This window comes from Vicugna pacos, chromosome 18 (genome assembly GCF_048564905.1).
Source record: "Vicugna pacos chromosome 18, VicPac4, whole genome shotgun sequence".
Taxonomy (NCBI): domain Eukaryota; kingdom Metazoa; phylum Chordata; class Mammalia; order Artiodactyla; family Camelidae; genus Vicugna; species Vicugna pacos.
Window position 1 is genome coordinate 32,378,539 of NC_133004.1, and position 25,909 is coordinate 32,404,447.

Genomic DNA, 25,909 nt, shown 5'->3' on the forward strand with positions numbered 1-25,909 from the left:
GCGTGGGACTCCTGGACCATCACCTATTTGTCTTCAAAACTGCAAGAGTAACAACAGAAAGTACTACAATCCTATGAGTCTTTGCTTCCCCAAGAGTTACTTGGCTTACTTCAACAGCAAATTAAAATCCTTAGGCAGGATGATGAATTAAACTTGGCTCCAGAATATATACACTCTTGGAGAGCTATGTATATATCTAAAATATTTTTTCTGCTCCAGAAAGAGTTAAAATCTGCCAAGTGGGGCGTGCCTTGAATTTATCTGCTTTTCTATTGCACTGCTCATGGTCCAGCAGTTCAGAGACCTACACTATATGACTGATTAATTTGTTATGGAACTACCAAGTCAACCAAGACTCACAATCACCTAATAAATTATAAGAAAAACTGGAAAGAAGGGGAAGGGTCACATAATTTGAAATCTTTTTTGACTCTTCCCCATATCCCCTAAACTCCCTACAAATGTCGTCAGGTCTGCTGACTGTTACTTCACACTATTTCTTAGATTTGTGCCTTTTCCCTCACCACCACTTCTATCAGGCCCTAATCACCTCCTGCCTAGATCACTGTAACTTCTTTTACCTAGTCACACTGGAGTCAGCTTTCCCAATTCCAATCTGTACTTCACTACCAATTAAATTCTCCTAAACAGATTTTCTGCTCCATATATTCTAAACCTAGTTATAAAGGAGCTTTAAATCTGAACCAACTGAGAATCTTGGCTGTTCATTTAACAAACAAGTAAGCTCAATATTCACTAAGTAACTGATACTGCATTAAGTCCTTGAAATACAAGGATGTGTTCCTTACTTCAAAGAAATGGAGATGATCGGGAGAAGAAGGGGAGACCTATGAAGAAAAATGTAGAATATGACAGTTTACATGGCATAGTACTGACACACATATAAAAGGTTTCAGGAGCCCAAACAGAACCCTGTCTGAGGGAGATGGGGAAAGCTTCACAAAAGTGGTAACACATTTTGGGCTCTGAAGAATGCAGAGTTTACTAGGAAGGAAGAAGGACAGCACGCCTAATTTACCATTACTCACCACAGGAAGCCATCATTCCAGTCTCAATACTCAGTCTCATAACAAATGTCTACTCTCATCCTGCATTTACTCCTGGGTCTGCAATTCATAATTCAACCTTCATGAAACTTCTTACCAAGTTTACAGCACAGATCCCTTCCTTGTTTTCATCTTTTGTCTTTTCTTGTAACCAGTATCAGAATTTTGCCCATGGCACTGCTTTCTGCTCATTCCAGAAAGGCACAATTAAAGAGCACAATCTCTGGTGTCGGGTTCCTTGGGTTTGAATCAGAATGTACCACAACCCTGGCCTTGTTATTTACTATCACTCCTTTTCCTCTCGTGAACTGGGGATAACAAGAGAACCTAACACATGGGGTTGGTTGTTCTGAGGATTAAATAAAATAAGCTATGTAAAGCATGTAGTAAAACATAATGCCAGGAATAAAGTAATGGTTGAAAGTCGTATCTGTAACAGTTAATAATTCATAGATATCAGGCCTGTTCTAACCAGAACATAAATTGGAAAGAGATTCTGCCTAATATATTTGTATTTCCTATAACACCCAATATAAACTGGTACTCAAAATATTTTACAGGCCAAATTCAGGAGAGCAAAAGGAACAAGCTGACTGTCAGTATCAGTTTTAGTTTCTCAGGAATACTGGTAATTCCTCAGAATTCAAGTGACATATGACTCTGTTTAGATTTCCCACGCCAACGGCTCTGATCATAATGACCTTTGCTCAAAAGCACTCAATGAAAATGTTTTGAAAAACATAAGACTGCTAATAATTTATCTTAAAAACATTGAGACTGAAGGTGGATATGATGCTGACCCTTAAGACAAGATACCTAGATGACAGTTTTCTCAAATCCTGATTAAATCTGTAATGTTTTACCTAACTGCCTCTAAAACAGCCCTCTCCAAATCATAACCTTTTTCCAAAATTGGTACTAGGGGGGAGGTGGGGAGGGGGATGACCCTTTTTCACACAAGCTTTTATCAAGCTTTTTGCCATTTTTCCAGGAGCCACATTTTGTCTGTTCTTCAAGGAGGTAAATTACATGAGCCTTCTGTATTCAGCTTCATGCTTCCTGGATACTAAACCTAAAAAACTGAGGGCCAGAATACCAGTCACAATTCAAATATTCCTGTGGCATACCTAAAATAGTTTTATTACTCTATTTGCTTATATATAAAGAAGGTTTCTGAGCAAAGTGATTCTATACTGACTGCTGACCAAGGTTTAAAAGTATGTAAAACATATCTGGTGTATTACAACAGAGGCCATTAACAAAGAAATCCAATCTCATATAAACTCTCTCTGGAAGCTAACAGGATTATCATGGATGTCTAAACTCTCAAAAGAACACTCACATTCTTCCCTACACCCTTCACTGCTGCAAAGAAAACAGATGACAGGAAAAATCTCTTTGGCCTTTAGGCCTGTAGAGAAGTATGAGATGAAATACTAAGCTTAAAATAAGACACAATAGGAATCAATGTGACATCTATCCATCCCCTACTGAAGTCAGCTCAAAACACTAGAAAGGAAGCCCCACTCAGGAGAATGATACTCAGAACAAGTCTTCTTTCCATCTTTCCTGTGGCTGCTCTTTGTGTCTCAACCTGCAGAGACTGTCCTTTCAAAAAACAAACTATATACGTCATGATGAAGTAGAAAACTCACTTTATTTCTCTAAAAGCAAACTGGTGAAACCAGCCAAATCTTCAAAGTCTATCACTCAGAAGTGCAGCCACTAAGGCCCTGGGATGTTGAATGACTTGCTTAAAGACCAACAGGAGACTAGGGTTACAGATATATATTGAATTAATTAACTCTGAAAGTTAGACACAAAAGCTGCAGGGAAAAAAATTTTTTTCTACTAAAGGAAAGAAACAGAGCCACACCATGTTCCGGGAAAGCAAGGCTGGGGCAGACGCACTCACCACAATTCTACGAACACACGACTGGAACTAACTGTTCAAGTTATATACATTTGCCTCAGAAGGGCTCCTTCTTGTCTTGCCTACAGCTTAAAGCTGAGCAATATTTGCCCTCTAAGAATAACTACAGACGTAACTTCATATGATATCATCAAGCAAATACTTAATATTTGATTAAATGTACACTTTGGCAGCACCTAAACATAATTCTTATCATTAAAAGGCACTTTTCTGCTTTAGTCTAAAATACCATAAAGTTGGCAACAACAAGACATTCCCCCTTAGTGTTTCTTGGGTTTGCATAAAGTGCCCAGTCAGATTCTCTGTCTCCTTCATGAACAAAAGGATCTGTTTACTGCTGAGGACCATGAGTTAGGAGCAGGCTGACTGCCAGGTGTCTGGGCCAGAAAGCCCAATTGGTCCCACTGTGGTAGTAAGAAAGTCAAGGCAGCATATTCTGTCCCCACAGGGACCAATTAGAGGAAACATCTTGTACACAGAGGACAGTGTGTTTTATGCTGGGAAAAACCTATCCATGTACTACTGGACAATCTATAAAAACAAGAAGTACCAATTAGCTACCAACAAACAGATGCACTGGTTTCAAAAATTTCCAACAAATCTAAAGAAAGCTACTGAGTCATAACAAGTAAATGCTATACCTGATTCTAGACTAGATCCTGTACTGGAGGGAAATTCTATAAAGATCACAATTGAGCCAAGTGATAAAACTAGAATACAGATGGTAGATTAGATTCAAGTACTGAATCAGTGTTAAATTAATTAAAGTTGACAACTGCACCATGGTTATGTAAGAGAACATCCCTATTAGGAAATATACTATATAGGGGCAAAGGACCACGATGTAGACACCTTACTCTCCAATGGTCAGAAAATATTGTGTGTTTATATATGTATGTGCATATATATATATACACCTAGAAAGTGCAAATAATAAAACAAACATGGCAAAATATTAACAAGAGGTGAGTTTGAGTAAAGAGTATAAGAGTGTTCTTGGCACTACTCTTTCCTTGAAAACTTCTGTCCGTTTGAAATTTCTCCAAATAAAAAGTTTTTTTTAATTGCATCTGTTGGATTGGTAACCTCCACCTTGCTCCTTGCTGCTCCAAGCTAGCTGGCCAAAGTGGAAAGAAAACGTGAAAAAAGAGTACAGCAGGAGGGAGAGGATTACTTGATTCTCTCAGATGCCAGATTTATTACTGCACATTGTTTTTGAAAAAGGGTATTACACACCCTAGACATTAAAAATTTCACATCTGTTGGTTGGGCAACAATCATAACCTACTAAGAGCTAAAATACATATAATTTATATGCTTATTTATTTACATTCTAGTCAGAAGGCTTTGATTAGACAGCCAAAAAAGCAAATGATAAAAAGTTATTCTGCAAGAAACTGTCTAAAATAAATAAGTAATATAGCCAAGAATAAGCTCTCTCTTCACAATCCCATCTGCTTCTCTTTCCCAGGTACACATCCCAGGAGGATGAGTGTTTACATCTGCATGCCTAGTCAATTAAACTCCAAAGATACTTACTGAGTACTTTAACGCAAGGCATGCTACCAAGAATTCCTAAAACAGGATCACAGAATCTTAAGTGAGAAATAAGCAAACCCCAGAGAACAGCAAGTCCAATCTCATTTTACAGATGAGGAAAATGAAGCTCAGAGAGAGGATCTTGCCCAAAATCGACTAGCTATTGGGCAAGTCACCAGGCAGGGCCACCAGACCCCTTTCCCAGCAATGGTTACTTTACCCCTTAAAGCACAGGAGCTCTGCTCTAACGGCTGTAAGGATGATGAATAAGCTGGCATTACTTTGCATCTGATGAAATCAGGTTAACAAATGGGTGTGAGGTTGACAGACCACCATAAGAACATGCTGCAAATCTGAATCACAATTAATGCTACAACTCCTATGTAAATAATTTCATTTCAGTTGCTGTTACCAAATGCACTGTTTAAGAGCAAGTCTCTTATGAAACCCACACCACCTTTATCCTGAATTACTCCCAGACAGAACTAGCATTTTAAATAACAGTTAAAATAACACTTGTTTGAAATTTTGGTTAAAATCTCCAGACTGTATTACAGACTATTGGAATCTGGAGGAGCATAATCACTTCCTTTCCCCTGTCCTGGTTCTATTCATTGATACATAGCCTCAAGAGACCAAGAACAGATCAAAATCTAATGTCCTTCTCATGACTGGCAAAGCTGCAACCTCCTTCCGCTCCCAAAATGACTTGGCCCACCACCTCTCCCAGGAACAAGGCAGAGAAGCAGGGGAAATGGGGACAGGTGGTGGCTGCCTATCCAGGATCCAAGGTGTGGCAGCCGGGGTGGCCCAGAGCTGCATGACTGGGTGCAGGCTGATCTTTCCCGCCTGCACGCACCCTCAGCCAGGTCACAGTTTTGTAAGAAAACCAAAGAGCGTGATCAACAGCTCACGCAATGCCCAGGTGTGGACAGAGTTCAAGCACAGACAAAAATAAGACACTGATTTCACACTTTCGATAGAAAAATGAAGAATTCAGAACTCAAACATAGACTCAAGATAAGCCGCAAAAATAGGAATAGAAAAAGCAAAGACCTTGGAACAGAATTCCAGCCTGAAACCAAGGAGCATGGACTCACAGGTTGCCCACATCCACAGACAGGTAGAGGGCCATTCCCCACCACCAGCTCTACCAGCGCCACTTCTACCCGCAGGAATTGCTCCTCCTCCTCCGACTCCTTTACCTGAACAAAACAGTATGCCATATCCATATCCACCACCATCACTTGTGTTTGGGGATCCCCTGGTCTAACTTATAAAATGAAGAAATAAACCTGAAAAAACAAACAGAAGCCACGATTGGAAGTGGGACACAGAAAGACAAGCTTCTCCTGAGGGTAAGCAGGTGAGACGACACAAGCATAAAGCTGGGCAGTGTTCTGATACAGGGACTTTGCACCTGGCAGATGTGGGCCATCGTGCCAGCCTCCCCTCAGTGCACCCATCACAGATGAACCAGAAGATAAATCACTCCTGTGGGAAATAAGAGGAGGAGGACAGGGCCCAGAATAATGTGCTCCAGTACTGCTCCCATCTGGGGTACAGACGACCCCCTGAATGTGCACCAAAGCAGGGCTGAGGGGACATAGAAAAGGTACTCTCTACATGAGCAATGAGAGAACTCACAGGCTTCATGGGAACCACTGCTACCACTGAGAGAGAGGTCCTCAGCCACAGCCTGGCAGAGAAAACACTAGGTGAGAGCCAGCCCCAGCTCCAGAGTACAGCTGCATAACTTAGGGCAAATCCTGCAAGTTCTTGGAGTATCTTCGGTATTAAATGCAAGCAGGTGTGTGTACTGCGTGTTGATTATAAAGCACTATGCAAATGCTGCCTAATATAGTCATTCCTCCCTGACTACAAGCTTCTCTCACCTGGCCTTCCCTGTTTGGATTTGCTTTTATAAAGGCAAAGTCCCCTAAGTTGTCATCAGCTCGTCCCTCTTAATACACCCAGCACCACCTTAACACTTTAATTCTTAATTTATGATCACATTACTCTAAGGCTCTCAAAGTACCATTACCAACTGCCAAAGAGTGCTTATGTATCCCACACAATATAAATGATAATGGCCACGAGAGCAGCTGCTGGAGGACCTTTGACGGTGTTACACATTATACAGGAAGCCTGATGGTGGGGCACAAGCAGAGATCTGCATTCAGTAGGAAGTGACTCTTCCTGGCTGGAGGGTTCTAAATGCTCCTCCCATCACCATAGATAATGACTAGCCACAAAGAAGATACCAAAAGCTCTGGTGAGAGCAACCGTCTCTGGCCAGGGACTCTCCTATGTCCCAGGTTCTGCCCAGTACCACTAGTCGATGCGATTTTCTTAAGTCTTACTTTCAATAGTATGCTTGGTAATCAAAACTGTGATTTTTTTAAAAGCTGTAACTTTTACAATATGGAAAGCTACTGTAATACTAAAACTATACAGGATTCTCTTCCTCCACTCCACTGAAGACTCACTGGGTTAGAAAGACAGAACAGTGGCAGCTTTTTGGATATTTTGGGGAGGGGGGTAGGAAGGCAATGAGGAGTTGGAGGACTGGAGGTGGGAGGTACGCAGGAGAAAGGAAATGGATACTTAGCTCCTGTCCAATTGTCTGACCATGCCAGGAACGCTGGCCTTGCTCACATCCTTGGATAATGAAGGGATGACTCAACATGCAGTTCTCCATCAGCCTCCAATCCCCACACAATAAGCACAATGAGCTTGAGAGGGGAGCATGTAGTCACCCTTCCCAGAGTTCTCAACTGACCCTGCTAGACCATAGGGGAAAGTAGTGGAAAAGAGGTCAAGATAATGTGCTGCTTCTGAGTCACACCTCCCAGCTCTGTTCCTCACTATGGGCAACAGGCAAAGCCAAGGACTAGAAACTCCACACCATTCCACCTGTGCCCTTCTACTATACAAGTGGTTAGGTGCTCCCTATCCTGGGAACACCTTAAGATGAATTGTTTGCCACAGAGTAACTGTGAAGGGTGTGGGCTCAGGAGACAGCCCAGATCTGCATCTGATCTCCAACTTCACCTCTTACTTTGTGCATGGCCTTCAGCAAATTAACCTCTCTGGGTCTCAGGTTCTTCACTTGCAAAATGAATTTACAACAGTATTCCCCCTCACCAGGTAGTTGTGAGAAACGAACGACATAATGTAGGTATATCCCTTGGCACTTTCAACCACAAATGAGCAAAGCTATTTCACTATACATCACTGGTGAGTCAATGAGTTTAAGGGGGGTGGGGGGAGAAACCAAATAAACAAAAATCCCACATAAGTCAACTAAATGCTCAAAAAAATTCCCAGAATACCACTGTCTTCACTTTCATTTTTCTACAGATCAACCTACTAGTGCCGCAAACAAAGAATTTAAGACCAGCACCACCATCTTTCAGACTCTATCTGTGTTTAGAACAAAGATAGGAATCAGATCCATTGATTCCAGCAAAAAAAAAGCTTTTTTTTTTTAAAGAAAAAAATATTACATAGAATCATAATATATAAAACAGACTCAATCAGAGACTCCGCTTAGTTAACGGGGGTGGAGGAGGACACAAATGCCCACCCAGCATTTGGACACCTCCAAGAAATACTAAGGGCCTACAGAGCACAGAAAACACCACATGTAAATACCTAAGCATTACAGCCCTTCCAGATCTGATTCAGGTTCTACCGAGTCTGGGAGGTTTTCTTCAGGTACTAAATGGTTGCTGAAAGATTGGTTTGCAAATTCTCAAATTATCTTCAAACTGCAAGCCCCTCCCCACCACCCAGGGTATCATTGGTTGGGCTGACTCACACTGACCCCACCCCACCCTCAAGGGGGTCATGCTCTGGAGAAATGATTAACAGACTAATGAAAACAAGACATGGACTTGCCCACTTACGAATTTACCATGGAAGCTATATTTGGTTCAATAAATAAAATCCTCTATCTATACCAAGCATTCCATCTCAGTAGGTGCCTGATCAAACTCTGAAGGCCTCTAGAAAAACTTCCTGAAAAATGAAAACCACTCACCTAGAAATACTAAACTTCCCCCACCACCCAGGACTTCCAGTGAAGTTGTCCAATACGAAAAATAGACACCCCTGGACCCTCTCTGGTTGTCCTTGTTGTCTTCAACATCACTCTTACTTCTAAGCAAAAATGTACACAGTTCTGAGGTCTTATGTATTAGATATTGTAACAAACTTACTCATTTATTCTTAGGCTGGCTACTTTGTTGCTGCTTGCATGATTGCTTGTAGAGGTTAACTTCTACAAGAGTTTCCCATATGTTCCCAATCATGGAATATGCTGTCATTTCATCGGCTTTCACTCTCCAAGCACCACCCTCTTCCTAGCTTTGTCCCTGTTTTAGGTTCCCTCCTCCCTCAAAGTCTGTGGAGCCCTCCACCCACCAACAGCAACCGTAAATGACAAATGGGACATCATGACCAACTAAATATGCTGAATTTAACATTGCTGCCATAGGTAGATTGTCAATTTTCAAACTTTAATATTAATACAGGTTCAAATTAAGCTTTACTTATTCTAATTCATCTTTTTTTCTCTGCTCTAAAAGATACTGAGATGCCATATAATGTATGATTCCATTTATATGAAATCCCTAGAATAGGCATAGCTATAGAGACAGAATGCAGATTTGTGACTGTCAGGGGCTAGAGGGAGACAGAAATGGGGAGTGACTGTTAATGGGTACAGGGTTTCCTCTGGAGTGATAAAAAGCTCTAAAACTAGAGTGGTAGTGGTTGTACAACATGGTAAATGTACTTTAATGTCACGGAACTGTAGGCTTTAAATGATCAACTTTCCATTATGTGTTATTCTACCACAGTCGAAAAATAATAACCAACTTAAGACTGTGGGAAAAAAATATGTTAAGGCACCATTTCCAATATAGTAAAGTGAGTATAAAGGATACTTAGTTAAGTAAAGTAAGCATACGGGATCTGTCTCCTATAAGCAGATAAATAAAATTTAACTTGATGAAAACTTTTCCTACCAAAAAAAAAAATACTGAGGAACAAAGAAAAGCCATTTTTTTACCTACTAAATTTGCAACAATATTAAGACTACCCAAAGCTGATAAGTATATTTATCTACAGCTGGTGGAAGAATAAACTGGTATAACCTGTCCAGAAAATAGGTGCTGACATACCTTTAAAATGTTCATATTAAATCTAAAACTATCTTAAAATTAAAGATTTATTTTTAAAAACAATCTTCATACCCCTTGGGCCCTTCTGGGAATCTAGCCTAAGGCAATTTTCTGAAATACAGAAAAAGTTTTTTGCAAAAACATTAATCACATATTATTTACAATGGCAAAAAAATGGAACAATCTAACTACTGAAGAATCCACGCAATGCAATATTATAGAGCCATTGTAAATATTTATGAAGTATTTAATGATTTGAAAAACCACTTATACTACACTAAGTGGAAAAGGCAGAAGAAAAAAACACATTTACAGTGTGATCAACCATATTTAAAAAGCAAACAGAAAAAAAGACTAGAAGGAAACAAAAGTGTTATTAGAGGTTGAATCAGATGGTGATAATTTCTTGTCTATTGCATACTCATCAAATAGTCTACAGGGTTCAAGATACTTTTTATAATCAGGAAAAAATAAGCAAAATCAAAAGATGACAGAAAAGACCTGTGATCACATCAGTACCTGCATTAACTGCCAAACACTACTAGGAAGAAGAAGGTGCAGAAACTGAGCTAAATCACTGCCCACAAATGTTGGAAAGCTTGGCTACTGCAGTTTTGTTTTTGTTTTTGTCTTTAAAAATCCCTATGGGAGAAGAGTACACAGGAACTCTCCATACTATTTTTGCACTCTCCTGCAAGTCTAAAATATCTCAACATAAGATGTTTAAATTAAATAAATGAATCCTTGACAGATCACTTAATTTGTCTTTCTCTAAAAACAGAATGCAGAGTATAGACAAATAATTTCCTGGGCACTAATAAAGTACATGGCTCCCTTCCTCATGAATTAAATAAAACCCTTTCCAGGATTAATTGCCTTCACAGAAATCACCTGTGCTGCCTATTAGACGTCTTTTTCTTCAATATTTCAAAGATTTCATCTTCATGAACTGAGTTTTTTCACTCTTCTGTGTATATCTGTGACTCCATCTGCCCAAAATGGCCCTTTGCTTCCCCACTTCATGCCTCAAATTCTTTGCCTAGTGACTTCCTACTTCTGCTTTGAAACCCAACTCATGTCACCTCCTTTGGGAAGTCTTCCCTGATAACAACCCTCCCATTCCCAGCGTGGCCAGGCCTTTTTTTTTTTTTTTTTTTTTAAGTATGCTGTACCTCTTATAAGGTTCTATGTCTATAGTTATTCCTCAGAAACTGTATTCATTTGCTGACTTGTACATCTCCTCTTCCAGAAGTTATAAACTTCTAGAACTTCTAGTCACCCTTTTCCCTACTTACATTCAATAGCTGTAGGCCAAATGATTTCTCAGTTATTTTGTAACTCTGTTTCAAGTAAGCCCCCAAATTTACCAACAATGCTCCCTCCAGCTCCTGACTTTCCATTTCAGTAAAGAATTACAAATTACACACATTCCACTGAGTACACCAACACAAGTGTCTTTTCAACTTTCTCCAAAAAAATCAGCAGTGTTAGCAATGGTCCAGCATTTACTTAATATTAGGAATTGCTTTTCTCTTTCTACACCCAGAATATGGTGGATCTAAGACACCAAATTTTAACATTCTACTCTTTAATTTATCCATAATTTCTCTGCTAAGAACTTAAACTTCCTCATATCTTCTCATCTGCAACACCAGTTCTACTAGCTTAATTTCTTTCGGGGATTATCTTCTATAAAGTAATAAAGATTTTTATAACTCCCAAGTCATAACCCTGATGAATAAAGAACCTCCAGGCTGCAATGAGCTAGATCAGCTGGGCCCACTCTTGCCAGGCAAATGATTAACTCCAGACACCTGAAAGCATTGCAAGCCATATTTTTTTTAGAATAACAAATGATTTATCAAAGGCTTTGAAGGTTACTGACAAACAGTCAAAAACACAAGAGTTAAGTATCAAGTGTCTACTAAGTATACCAACAAAAGCTGTCCACTCAAAGCTCTTTTAATCTGTTCACTATAGAGGTGTAAAGGGGGATCTTCTCAAAATATTTTCTTGTATTTCTTTGAGATCTTTTCAAAAGTCAAGTTTTTCTCTTCATAAAAAGTCTCCTTTACAGCTACACAAGGATAGGATTTTTCAGCACTTCTCAGAAAAACATGTCTGCCCACTGAGCCCTGGAGACATGGACCAGTCAGTCACCCACACAGTAAAACGCAATGAAGGCCACCGGTGTTCCTCAAAGATAACATATGTGCCTGGATCTTTAATTTGCTTGTAAAGGTTGGGGGTATATGGGGAGGGTAGGGAGGAAAAAAAGAAAAGGGGGAGGAGGAAGAAAGAAAAAATATATATTGACTTTTAAACAATTAAGGTTTAACAATCCACAATTTTCAAGAAATTTCAAGTTTACCTATAGCCCCAGGACAGATGCCTTCTCAACCAGGTGTACGCTCTCTCTGCCGTTAGAGAATTTTCAGTAGAAAATCAGAGAAACCCTAAGCATGACTATAAACTTTCCCATGAAGCTACTTCATACATCCTTTAACATTTTAAATTCAGGCTCTGGTTCATAAGCCCAATTAACAAAACCAGCAACAAATGATTACAGGAAAAATCACTTCATCAAGGTGAGCTGTGCAACTTTCGGGCGATGGAACTGCTTTCCTCCAATTAAACCTGTTCTTACATTGTATTATGACAAATACACACAAAACCAAGTGGGGAGCAATATATAACTTAATTACATAGATCATCAGACAAAGGGTAAATGTATGATGGTTCAGAAAACTATCAGATTATAGTCCCATCACCAAGGTAATCATTTTATTCAAGCCTAAGTATTAGTACACAAGAAATGATAGTGTTGTTAATCTGTCTAAAATCAGCAGCATAAGATTAATCAACTAAATGTGCAACCTAGTACAAGCCTAACTTTATCACTCTACAATTATTCACCCAAATTGTATTTTTTATTTAAAAAAAAAAAGTTGTTGGCCAACAGAAAAATGTAGAGAGATCAGGAATGGTCAGCTGACACAGGGAAATAAAACATTAAAAGATGTTCCACTTCACTCATAACTAAAGGACTGCACATTTAATTCCTGAGGTGCCATTTTCATCTTTCATACTAAAAAGTTTTACTGGTGTCAGCCAGAAGATGGGGAAACAGGAACTATCCTATTAGTAAGAGCACTAGCTATCAGAATTCTTCTTTACCAGAATTTTTAAGCGCATTCACTGTTTGCCACCACAATTCCATTTCTAGAATCTTATCCTACAATCTCACAAAATGGACAAAGATATATTTGATGTTTATTGTAGTACTGATGGCATTAACAGCATATACCAAAAATCTAATGTAACTAACATTAAAGACCTAGGTAAGAACTTTCGGGCAGGCATACCATATTGCAGGGCAAATTGATGAAAGAATGATCCACACTAAAAGATACCCTAATTGAATTACTGAACTTCAGTAATACAGATTTCTCCCAGCAATCATACAAAAAAGGCAAGTTCTCTCTAACTGAGGTAAAGGGAGAGCATTACATGAATTAGGCTAACCAAGCTTTTCTACACAACCACCTTCGATGGAAGAAAACAATGGAGAAATATCCACAGACGTTCACGGAAAATAATGTATGAACTATGAATATTATACCCAGCCAAGTTACCATTTATGGATAAGGACAACAGACATTTTCAAAATGAAATAATTCAGAGAATAGAACAACCATGAACTCTTTCAGAAAAATATGTATGTATCAGCTAATCGATGTTAAATAGATTAAAAGGGTCAAGAAAACACTCAACAATGTCCACAAGATCTGAGGGAAAGAGTGTAGCCTAAGAATTTTATACCTAGCCAAGATGTCCTTCAAATATAAAGGCAGACAGACATTCTTAATTCACTAAATAAGGCATCCTTTTTTAAAAGTGACAAGCGGGGAGGGTATAGCTCAGTGGTAGAGCACCCTAGCATGCATGAGATCCTGGGTTCAATTCCCAGTGCCTTGACTGAAATAAATAAACCAATGAACAAATAAATATGTAATTACCTCCCCCTGAAAAAAAATTAAAAGTACAAAAAATTAAATTAAAAAAAACGGACAACAAAATCTAGCTAACAGAAATGAATCAAAAAATTCAGATACAGAAAGACTACAGTTAAAAGAACTAGTGGGGAACGTTTCAATCCTTTAAAATAAAAAACTAAGACTAAATACCAAGGGTATTATGGTTACAGAACAGGCTACAAATGCTCTAAAGACACTGACAAAGTAAAATAAAAAGAGGGAGAAGGAAAAGTGGAAGGAGTAAAAATTTTCTTATTTTTCCTATTATGAAGTTCACTGATATTGCCTAACTGAAACATGAAATTTATTTATAAAAAATGATGCCATCTTTGTAATGTTTTTCTTATCTTTTTTCTTTATCATATAGGGATTTACCAAGAGCTAATAATTATTGAAGTAATTATTGAAGATACTTGACAATTCATTTTTCAGTTTCACTTGTTTCATCTTCTGCTATTAAATTCAAGTGAGATGGAGAGACCTCAAGAGCACTATGTTCAGTGGAAAAAAAATCAGTATCAAAAGGGTACAGCCTTCAGATTACATTCATAAACCAACTCAAAACAACAAAACTACAGAGATGGAGAACAGATTAGCGGTTGCTAGGAGAAAGGGAGGAGGGCTACAAATACGAAGAATATTAGGCAAGAGTTAGTTCTTTTGTGGTGATGGAAAAGCTCAGTACCTTGACTGTGGTGGTAGTTACAAGAATCAGTACATAAAATAAATTGCATAGAACCATACACATTCACATGAATGCAAGTCAAAAAATGGTGAAAACTGAATAAGGTCCGTAGTCAAGCCAATAATTGAATAGTACCAATGTCAACTTCCTGGTTTTGGTATTGCACACAGCTATGTAAGATGTCACCGTTGGTGGAATCTGGGTGAAGGATACACAGGACTCCTTGTACTCATTTTGCAACTTCTTGTGAGTATATAAATATTTCAAAAAGTACAGTTTTGTTAAATACAACAGTAAATTGATTTTTATTTTAAAACTCTCACGACCTAAAAAGATCAGCATGATCACTTCTTTAATGAAAGTATTCATTTTAGGTATCTACCCTCCTTATCCTATAGACAAATAGATACAAAGATATATGGACTATTTATATAATGTTAATCACAGTTTTAGGTAGTAGGATTTAGCATGATTTTTTTTTTGCCATGTTCTTTGTCTTTTGACACTGCTTGATTTTGAGCACACATAATTTTTATAACAATTATCCAGCTGTTACTTTAAAAAAAAAATCTACCCAGGTCTGATTATTATCTAATTCAGGAACCAGTGATTTTTTTTCCCCAGACTGCATTTAACACACAAAATACCTTTACCTATTCAGAGAGTCTGAGACCAGAGATCTTTTTCATTATAACCCTCATATAAAGCAACAGCAGGCTGCTCTGATGTAAATGAACTACTGCATATGCTAAGCCTAATGAGCTTAAGTGAACTGAAACACACAGAGAAGTCAAGCAACCTTCCATTCTGTTGTCCTGTAATGTGGTCCAACTACCACTTTGCCTTCCAAAGTCACATTTTTTTCCTATTCTATCACATTAGAGCATATGCAGAAATATCTATTTTCTTGTTTGTTATCAGCAAACTTTTACTATCTTGCCTTTTACCATTATGAGAAGTAAATTATGCATGTTTTAAGGCCAGATGACTAGATGTACCGTTTTTCCTGGGACAACATACCCAGTTGGGTTACATTTCAAGTAAAAATGCCTATGTAAATGTGCACAGTCTCAAAAAGAAACCTAGTGCTACAGAAAGAACATAGGCTGCACATTTAGCAGCTTGGGTCTGAATCCTCTTATAAACCTGCTATGTAATTTTGGACAAGCTACTTACATTACCCTCCCTGAGCCAGTGTCCTCATCTTCCTCAACTGTAAAATGGGAAAATCCCAACCGTGCAGGGTGGCTGTAAGGGACTACACGAGGTACTGCATGCAGTATACATCAGGCCCCTAAACAATGACTAGCACAGAGTATAATTATGAAACACAAACAGACCTTTTTCTCCCTCTGAACCCCAGCTTCCTTCCCTTCCCATCAGCCTCTTTCACCTCCCTCACTTCCCTCTGCCTGTGGGTTTCCTCAGTTACTATCCACAGCCCTCACCTGACCTCCCACACACCCCCCCTCTCCAGCAGTTCTCAGGAGCAGTTTTTGGAGCCTCACAAGTATACCATCCACACAGCATTTGTTCTAACAATTCCTCTTGCTCACCTGCTCCCCACCCCAACCTGCCCAGGGGTAAAATACTATTATCTGAGCTTGCTGGCTGCATGGGTTTTGGAAAAACAGAGTGTTTACTATATTCATACTCTACTTCATTTTTCAATCTTACTACAGTCTCCAAATGCTGCTACTATCATTTACTAACCTCAAGGGCCTACCTTGACCATCTTGGATTTGTTTTCAAATCTGACTCTTCAATTACATAAATATCTATTCAATGCTCACTGGGCACTGGGAACGTAAAGAGTGAGACTCATCTGATACGGACTCATAATAAAGTGAAAGAACTAATCCTCTCCATCCCCAGGCTTGGAGGGGGAAGAAGGGGGAGGAAGGGAGAGGAAGCCAGGGAAAGGATGGAGGAGTTCACATTTCGCTCTTGAAACTTCTGAATTATCTGACACTTACTACAAGAATGTAGTCTTGTAATTCTTATATAAGAAAAACAAATAAATCAAAACATAAAAGCAAAAAGAAAACATAACTATAATCAAAGATAATAAATGTTAAATCACTGGCTGGAAAGCCTCAAAGAGGTCATGTTCATGGTAGGTAAGGTCTCACCTGCAAAAAGAAAAGGACATTCAAGCAGAGGGAAGAGTAGTGAAAAAGGCAGGTAAGTGTGAAAGGGTACTTGGTGTTCTGGGAATGACAAGTGGTTTGCTGCGGTTAGAGAACAAGATATAATTCGAGAAGTCTTTAAAAGATATTCCAAACAAATCACTTTAAGTATTTAATCATCTTCATCCTTACTGAGACAACTAAAAGTAGGTGAAATTATGAAAATCCAGAACCCATGTGCTTTCCACTATTCTTCCATGGTAAAAACTTGGTCTCTGACAACACTGGAGACCCTCTGCTCTGAATAATTTGGGGTCAAGTGACATGATCACATCTCAGTTCCATGAGGTAGCTCTGGCAGGAATACAGGAAGATGGACTAGAGGAAGAAGAACCTGGAAGCTGTCGAGACACCAACCATGAGAGCAAGAGATGACAATTGGCCTGACCGAAGTGGAGGGAATGGAGGGAAAGGTCAAGCTCAGGACACAAATAAGTTAGCTACAGCATCAACAGGTCTACAAGTGAGGGACTACAGGCAAAGAGGAAGTTAAAGATGACTCAGGTTGATCACTTGAGTATCCAGTGAATAAGACCAGTAACAGAACTAAGCATGGGGGTGGAGGCGCTACCCCAAGGGAAGGATGATAGATTTGGTTAACACATGTATAATTTGATGTCCACAGGACACCCCGGTGGATATTCAAGGCTGGAGAGGATGGTTGAGTTTTCACTGGTACACAGGTCATGGCTGAGGCCATAAGAAAGAAGATCAAGGGAAACTGAACTAAAATAATGGAAGCCAAAGGAACCAAGAAAAAGGGTTTTGGGTGGGGGAAAGGAGGACCAGTGGTTGCCAAAAGGAAAAGTCAGATGACACAAGGACTGAAATGAGGCTATTTATGTATTCATTGTACTACACCACTTTATATAAGGGACTTGAGCATCCGCTGATTTTGGTATACACTGGGGCTCCTAGAACCAATCCCCCACAGATACTGAGGGACGAATGTACACTGGATTCAACATACAGGCATCACTGAAAAGTAGTGAAAACAAAAAAACCAGTCTGCAATGGGTTGCACAATGAACCACTGGTAGGGAGGGAAAGGGAGGTTGAAAAAGTAGAGACAGAAAGTAGCAGTCGCACATTCAGGAGCTCGGTCCCTCTTCACCCCAGCCTGTGCTGTTACATCCACCTTGACTTGGACATGTATGTCGACAATCCAACTACCTAAAACCATCAAGATCCTTGTTCTGCCCAAAGTCAATTACCTTCAGCTCAACACAGCAGCAAATGCCTGCCTACAGACAGAGTCAAATCCCTTATTCTATCAGCCCATCTGCTTACATCTTCATGTCAGCTTCTTTACCTGGTGTCTCTTTCATTCCTACCAAATCACCCATTAATTAAAATTTCCCACTATTCCCAATTGCTAGTTTAGAGGCTTCCAAAATCAGCTTAAGCTCACCCCTTCCTTCAACCCTCGAGTATGGAATCAGTTTTAAGTGACAACTCTCTTAGTCAAGTCTTTCTCTCCACTCGTAACTCCTCATCCACGAGCAGGCCTTTGTCACATCCATATAGGCCTGGTGTCCTATCTGGTTTCCCACACCACTCTTAACCTATACACAGTAGGTGGGTTAATTTTCCTTTAAGGAAAAATTAGCCTAAAAACAAGGCCAAACTCCCCAGAGTAGTGCTGGAGGCTCTCCATCATCCAGCCTTTAACTGCTTTTTTAAGCTTTCTCTCCAACTACTTCACAAAAATCTCCACCATGGCCAAACCAGTCTATTAGATGATTTCTTAACACTACACGTTTAGCTATACCCTTCTCTTCTGAAACACCCCCTCTCTGAAAGTTCTAGTCATCATAGGGAACATCGCTTACTCCCTTTCTCGAAAGGTCTTGAACACTCAAGACCTCCACAGCATTCCTAACTACAATGTAACTGTCTACTAGGCCAGAAACTGCTCTAGGCTCTTGGGATATATTAGTGAACAGAGCAAAGCTTTAGGGAGTTAATATTTTAGCAGAAAGAGGTAACAAAAAATAGACCTCATAAATAACTTAAAGCATGTGAAGTGTTTAAAAGTGTAAATGCTACAAATAAAGAAGTAAAGTGGGATACGAAGGACTGGAAGTTCTGAAATGGGATTAAAATTTTAAGTAGGGTGGTCAGAACTGGCCTCACTGGGAAGGTGACTCTGGAGAATACTTGAAGAAGGTCATGTTGGGCATGTAGGTATCTCGGGGAAAGTGCGATCCAAGCAAAGGCAACAGCTAGGCCAAAGCCCTGAGGCAGGAACACACCCGGAACATTTGAACAGCAAGGAGGGCAGGTAGCTGAACAGAATGAGCCAAGGGAAGAGTAGCAGGAGATGGGATCAGAGTGTAACCTGGGGCCTGGGGGGCACCGTAAGTCATGGAGGCACATGTGGGCCGCTATGGCCTTCACCCTCAGTGAGATGAGGAGCCACGGCAACAGGGCTGACACATGATTTGCCTTAGATTTTTCAAAGGATCACTGAGGCTACTGTGTTGAAAACAGTCTATAACGGGGCAAGGTCAGAAGCAAGGAGAACAGTTAGGAGGCAACTGCAGTAATTCAGGCAAGAGATGATGAAGGCCTAAACAGAGAGGTAGCAGTGGAGAGAACAAGAAGAGATAAAATCCTGGCTGCATTTCGAAGGTAGAAAACAGTCAGCTTTCCTGATATGGACCAGATGTATAGTGTGAGAGAAAGCAAGCTCAAGGATGACTTCCAAGTTTTTGGCACGAGCAACTAGAAGCTGGAGTTGTCCCCAATTAAGATAGAGAAGGCTGTCAGTGGAAAAGAATTAGAGGGGAAGATCAAGAGCTGATTTTTAGACATATTACATTTGAAGGGCCTGACATACAAGCTTGCATATCAAGTAGGCACAACTGCAGCTGAGGGGAGAAGTCTGGCCTGGGAGCTCACCAAGTCTGAGGCCTAGGGCATTCCAGCTGTTCAAAGATCAGTGGGATGAGGCAGAAATAGCCAGCAAGATGTGGAGAAACCAAAAGCACACTTCAGTGTCCTGGAGGCCAAGTGAAGAAAGACTTAACATTTCTGGAGGGAGGGATGGAGGGAGGAAGGCAGGCCTAACAGAAGGGGGAGTATTCAACTTGTCCAGTGCTACATCAGATCAAGTAAGATGAGGACGAACTACTGCGTTTAACAACAGTGGGGGCTGGGCCTGACAAGTGAGCTTAAGAGAGAGTAGAAGGTGAGAAATTAGAAACCACTCTTTCCTGGAGTTTTGTTGCAAAGAGGAACAAGGAAATGGGGCAGTAGCTGGCCAGGAAAGTAGCAGTAAAGGCATTCATGATGAGAAAAAAATAGCATGTCTGTGAGTGCATATATGCACATAAAGCCCTAAAATGCCCTAAGCACTCAAATGTTAATTCCTTCCTTCACTTCAACCCTTGACACCTATTATTTTCTATGATCTTTCTTGATATATATCTAATCTTCATAACTATCTGCAAACTTTTAAGTAGAAAGCCCCTTTTTTCCTTGTGAAACTCAAACTCTTCCTAATCCTTCAAAACTCAAATATTCCTCCTGGCCCCTCTCCTCAGCTAATCTCCCTCAGATAGGCCCCTTTGTACCAATGCATTTATCTACTATGGTCACTCTTACCACAGTCTCTTGTAATTATCAGAACATGTCCCATTTCCTCACTAAACCGACTCCTAGAGGGCGGGAGCAATATTACCCCTCCTGGGGTAAAAAGTTTAACACTTAAGAGCACTGACTCTGGAGCCAGATTGTCTGGCTCTGAATGCCAGTTCCACCACTTGGTTGCAGAGTGACCGTGAAAAGTTGCCTAACTATTCTGGGCCTTGAATGTTCTCATTTATAAAATGGGAAATAAGAATAGCCTCTGCCTCCTGACACTGCTTGAAAGAGTAAACGAGTTAGCATATGTAAACTCATTAGCCTGGCATATGCTAAGCCCTACAAATATAAACTATCTCATTATAATACTGTATCCACAGTACCCAGGATTTTAAGCTTGATGCAAGAAGTTACTTCTTCAAACACATTAACAGGGTTTGGGGAAGGTTGTTAGCTAAGTAATTTCATCATTTGAACCATGTCATGTACTAATTTTTTCAAAAGCTGTTCAGGTCATTTCTTGATAGTCTCCCAGACTATCTCTAATGTCGAGACTGCCAGAGGGAACCTCTAAGTACCACTGAACCTTTTCCTGCCATCTCCCTCCACCGCCATGGCTTCTTCATACCTCTCACTGCAGGGAGCACAATATAACACAGCTGTTGAACAAACGGAAGAAACACCATTTGAGTGGCCAAATTTAAGATCTGATCTTGCCTCCGTTACAGGGATCACTCACGAAGTTTAAAATTCAAAAATGAGAAGCCTTTGTAACCCAAGTAATTTTCTAAACTACTTTAAAAAGTGCTACTTCAAGCAAGGATTCAATTTCCCACAAAATTTCAGTAATAAGCAAAGCTCATTCTATATTAAGTAACAACTTTTCAGAGAAGTAGTGGGAACCTCTAAGATGTTACATCACCTAAGAACTCATGGGAATTTAACCCCAAATGATGATTTAATCAAATGTAGTTAGTTTAACTGTTCTAGTAATTTTGTGCTGCAACTACAAAACTTTAACTAGTTCTAAATTTGCAGGTCAAGATCCCTCCTCGCAGAGGGACAGTTTAAAAGACACTCCCATACTCCCCAGCTTGCATTACTGGCTCAGAACCAAATAAAACACAGTTGGATGACATTCCCCATCATCTTCCATCTCAGGCAGCACCTGCACTGCAAGGAGCACAGGCTTGGGAGTAGAGCACCTTGGGCCCAAATGTCGACTCCACCATTTGTTAAAAAGGTATCCTACAGCAGCTCTGCTCATCTCCCCCGTGGTAGTAACGGTAATAATGTACCTAGCAGGATTGGTGTACTTAACTGATACTGAGTGACTTAAAAAAAAAAAAAACCCAATAAATGAAATATAGCTAGCTTAGTGGAGATACGTTATGTTTTTGTGGGGGGGGATAATTAGGTTTATTATTAATTTTAAATTTTTTTTATGGAGGTACTGGGGATTGAACCCAGTACCTTGTGCCTGCTAAGCAAGTGCTCTACCACTGAGCTACACTCACCCGCCTAAGATATTTAATAAATGGTAGTTTTATCATATTACACCATTTCCATCTTATTAGTGTAGAAGTTTTAGAAAGAAGATATTAAAAAGGCCCAAACTTACATGCCAACTCTTTAAAGTAAAAATGTTTAGTCACTAATAAGTAGAGAGGAAAAAAGTTCCTGGAACAATTTAGAACCGTGATCCCAGGCAAAAGACTCCTATCCTGTACCACACAAACCAGGCAATGACTTCCTTGTTTTGGGGGGACAAGATTTGCCCACCCACATTCCTAACCCTGAGACACCTACAGAAGATGAACCCCTGGTGTCAGTGCTGCAGAAAGGACACGATTTGACAGTCCTATTCACCTTACATCTGCTGTGGTCATCCTCTGCATGCTCAAGTTAGTGAGGGGTAGATTACAAACAACTTATCTCTGAAAAAAATGTAAATGGTGATCATGAAGTCAACTATTTTACAACTAATTGCTAAAAGGTCATTTTTATAATGCTCTCCTGACTGCCAATTAAAATGAAACCTGAATACAAGGGTGCTTAGCTAGCTGAAGTCCATAACCAGTAAAATTCTATCGAAAGGTTCTAAAGCAATGTTGTAAGCTACCGAGGGGAGGTACATGTCTCTCTTGTTTACCTGACATTCCCTAGAGCCTGGCATATAGTGGCTACTTAAAATTCATTAAAAGATTTGTATACTCATTTTCACAGCCATCATTATTCACAATAGTCAAAAGGTGGAAGTAACCCAGTGTTCATCAACAAGATGACTGGATAAACAAAATGAGAGATATACACACAACGGAATATTATTCAGCCTTAAAAAGGAAGGAAATCCTGACAGATGCTACAACACGGATGAACCTTGAGGACATTATCCTAAGTAAAATAAGGCAGCCATAAAAAGACAAACACTGTATGATTCTATTTATGAGAGTAATCAAATTCATAGACAGAAAGTAGAATAGCGGTTGCTAGGGGACAGGTGGAAAAGTGAATGGGGGTTGTTCAGTGAGTACAGTTTCAGTTTTACAAGATGAAAAAAATTTCTGGGGCCGGATGCCTAACAATGTGATTGTACTTAATGTTACTGAACCATAATCTTAAAAATGGTTAAAATGGTAAGTTTTGTTATGCATATAACACCACAATTTAAAAGTAAAAGCAAAAGAAAATTCATTGAAAGAATAAACGAAGTAAGGAATACTGAGTACTATTTTCATCATTCACTAAATATTATATCTCATACCTGTGGATTATTCAGAGAGAATTCCTGCCTCCACACTTTATAGTTGAGGAAATCAAGACTGAGAGATTATCTGATCTGCCACTATCCTATAGTATCTATTATATTGTACTGCTCTGTATTAATGGTGTGTTTTATCTGACTAGTTGTAAGCTCCACGAAGACAAGGGTTATACCCTAGGTTTTCTTTCTATGCCCAGCACCTAACACATCACCCACAGGCCCCCTGAATGTTCTGAAAACCCCACTGGCCTGAACATTACATATGTCATTCCGTCCCTTTCTCTACTAAACCCCTAACATGGGAGGGGTAAAACAGGCAGCCTTAAGAACACTTCTGTATCTGGAGGTGCTCAAACACAGGCTAGGGAATCAACCACTCCCTACGGGCTTACCATGCACCAAGAGCTGGGCCAGATAAAACTTCAGACAATTTCATCTCTGAGGGAACTGAGTCTACTGCAGTAGACAAGTTAAGTCTCAGAAATAATTACAGTAACAATAAGACAAATGCTTAAAAACAGATGTGACTACACAAATCTATGGGAGTACTGAGAGTGCCTGTGGGTCTGGAAAACGTGGAATGTTATCTTCAGAAAAGGTGGCTTCTGAACTAGATCTGGAAGGACGAAGAGTTCTCCAGGCACCACCAGGGAAAAGGCCAGAGCGTGTAGCAGAAAGAAAAGCAGACTGGTGTCAAAAGAATACGACATTCCTGACTTTGCTATTATTTAGGTAAATGACCTCTGAAAACCATAAACCCTCTCAGCTGCCCCATATATAAATCTACAACAAAACTCTCTCCATCTGTGTTATGTGTGTTTGATCTAATAGGAGCTCTGAAATCAGACTACCTAGGTTCAAATCGTCCCACTGTCACTTAGGAGTGACCTTGAGCTGGGTAACTAGTTGCTGTTTGCCTCAATCTCCCCACTTCAGAACAGAGGGCTGGTGTGCTAATTAAATAATACATGTCAATCACTTAGCACAGCGTCTGATACGTAGGAAGCCCTCAAAAAATAATAACTATTATGATAAACTACAATATAAGAGGCCAATATATCAGATGCAAGGTTTGTGCCTGCTGCGTGTCCAAGTCCCTCCCAGTCCCGAGCCATCCCTGGCGGTGGGGGAGAGGGGGATGGGAGCTCAGAGCCGGGCTGCAAACCCTGCACGCATGTGTCACTGCCGGGCTCGGCACGCGCCTCTCCCCACCCTGGGGAGAAGCGATGGCTCAGCAGTCCCGGGCCCGCTCCCGCCGCTCAGACTGGGCACCCGGGGAGGGAAGAGGCTCGGACCCTACTTACCATGCTGGCCGGGGGAGGGGCGGCTCAGGTGAGCTGGCTCTCGGGCTTCGGACACGTCCGGCTCGCACAGTTCAGGTCATGGTCCCAGCAGGCTCGGGAAGTCCCCCACCCATGCAAACACAACCGCTTCCCCACCCGGGTCCTGCGGGGACCCTCTAAAAAGAGAGCGGCCCCCCGGCCCGCCTCATCGGGGACCCCCCGGAACAATTCATCCAGACCCAACCGCCCCTCCCCAAGGAAACTGAAAAAGCAGGAAATGGGGTTCGGAGGCCAGCGAGGAGGGCAACGGCTCGGGGCCCCCCGCCCGGGCCGGACCCCCTGAAGGGAGGCTCCGGACCCAGGCAGGGGCTCCCCAGCCCCCGCGTTCAGAAGCGGCGGCGGGCCCGGCCCCAAGGCTGAAGGGGCGGAGGCTGAAGGGGCCTCGGCGGCGCAGCCCAGGCGGCCGGCTCAAGGGAAAGGCCCGGGGGCCCGCGCTATCCTTGCAGCCTCAGCCCACACGACCGCCGCCGCCGCCCCCCCCGGAGCATCCCTGCGCGCGCCCGCCCCGGAGATGCCCGCTCGCGCCGCGCGGCCGCCCCCGACCAACAGCCCCAACGCGCCGGAAGTGGCGAGCGCCCGGCGCGGCCCCACGGCGCGGCCGCCGGGCTGCGGCGCTGGAACCGGACCAATCCGGAATCGAGCGGGCGAGGGGGTGGGGGCGCGGGGCGGGGCCGCACCTGACGGCTCTCGTCTGGCCCCGCCTCCGCCCCGCCCCGCCCCGTGCCCGCGGCCCTCCGCCCGTCCACGCGGGCCGGCGGCCATGTTGGTACAGGGCGCTGGGCCTGCCATCTTAGTAAAGGGGCGGTTTCTCTTTCGCTATCTTCGCTCATTCATTCCGCAAATGTTGACGGAGCGCCTTTTACGTGCCCAGGACCCGGCTGGAAGTCAGCGGCGCGCAGCCTCTGCCCTCGTGGAGCTTACATCCATTCAGTCCATACTCATTTGAGCCCTCTGTGGCCCAGGCGCCACTGCGGGTGCTGGGACTGGTACAGTAAACGAGATTGCTGTAGTCCTTGCCCCTGGAGGAGGCAGATAAGCAGCAAGTAGAGAGCAAGTGAATAAGTTAATTGTAAGAAGTGAGGAGTGCTAATAGTGTTATGAACGCAACGAATACGCGGGGCCCGAGATAGAAAATGGAACAGAGGAATGGAAAGGTAAACTGAAGCCCAAAGAATAATGTCAGTAGTGGGAAGCATGATCAAAGTCGAAGGAACGGCAACTGCAGAGGTTCTGAGAGGGTAAAGATATGATGGGTTCCTGTTCCTATCTTCCAACCCACTTCACTTGTGAAAATGCTGATTTTACGAAACAGAATCATGAAACAGTCCCAAGCAGTAGAAGTGTTGCTAGGGCGTGCTTACTGCACAGACAGGAGCAAATCTGTATTAATGGCTTCCAAACTCCATCATGAACCAAAATCACCTGGAGGGCATCCTGTTAAGACACTAATTGCCAATCCCCACTCCCAGAGCTTCTAATCAGTAGACCAGGAGTAGCACGTAATAATTTACATTTCTGACAAGTTCCCAGGTGATGCTAATGCTGCAGGTCCAGGGGTCACACTTGAGAACTGCT

At 41.4% G+C, this 25,909-nt stretch overlaps 1 protein-coding gene across 2 annotated transcripts in view; it reads right to left on the reverse strand.

The window, feature by feature from the left end:
* XPO6 (exportin 6) overlaps positions 1-24,950 on the reverse strand; it is a 96,229-nt gene extending 71,279 nt beyond the window's left edge. For both annotated transcript variants that reach the window (XM_006201228.4, XM_015236842.3), the window contains exon 1: positions 24,296-24,950. In XM_006201228.4, the coding sequence (XP_006201290.2) occupies positions 24,296-24,298 (3 nt within the window). In that variant the 5' untranslated portion in view covers positions 24,299-24,950. The remainder of the gene's footprint in view (positions 1-24,295) is intronic.
* Between the last annotated feature and the right edge of the window lie 959 nt (positions 24,951-25,909).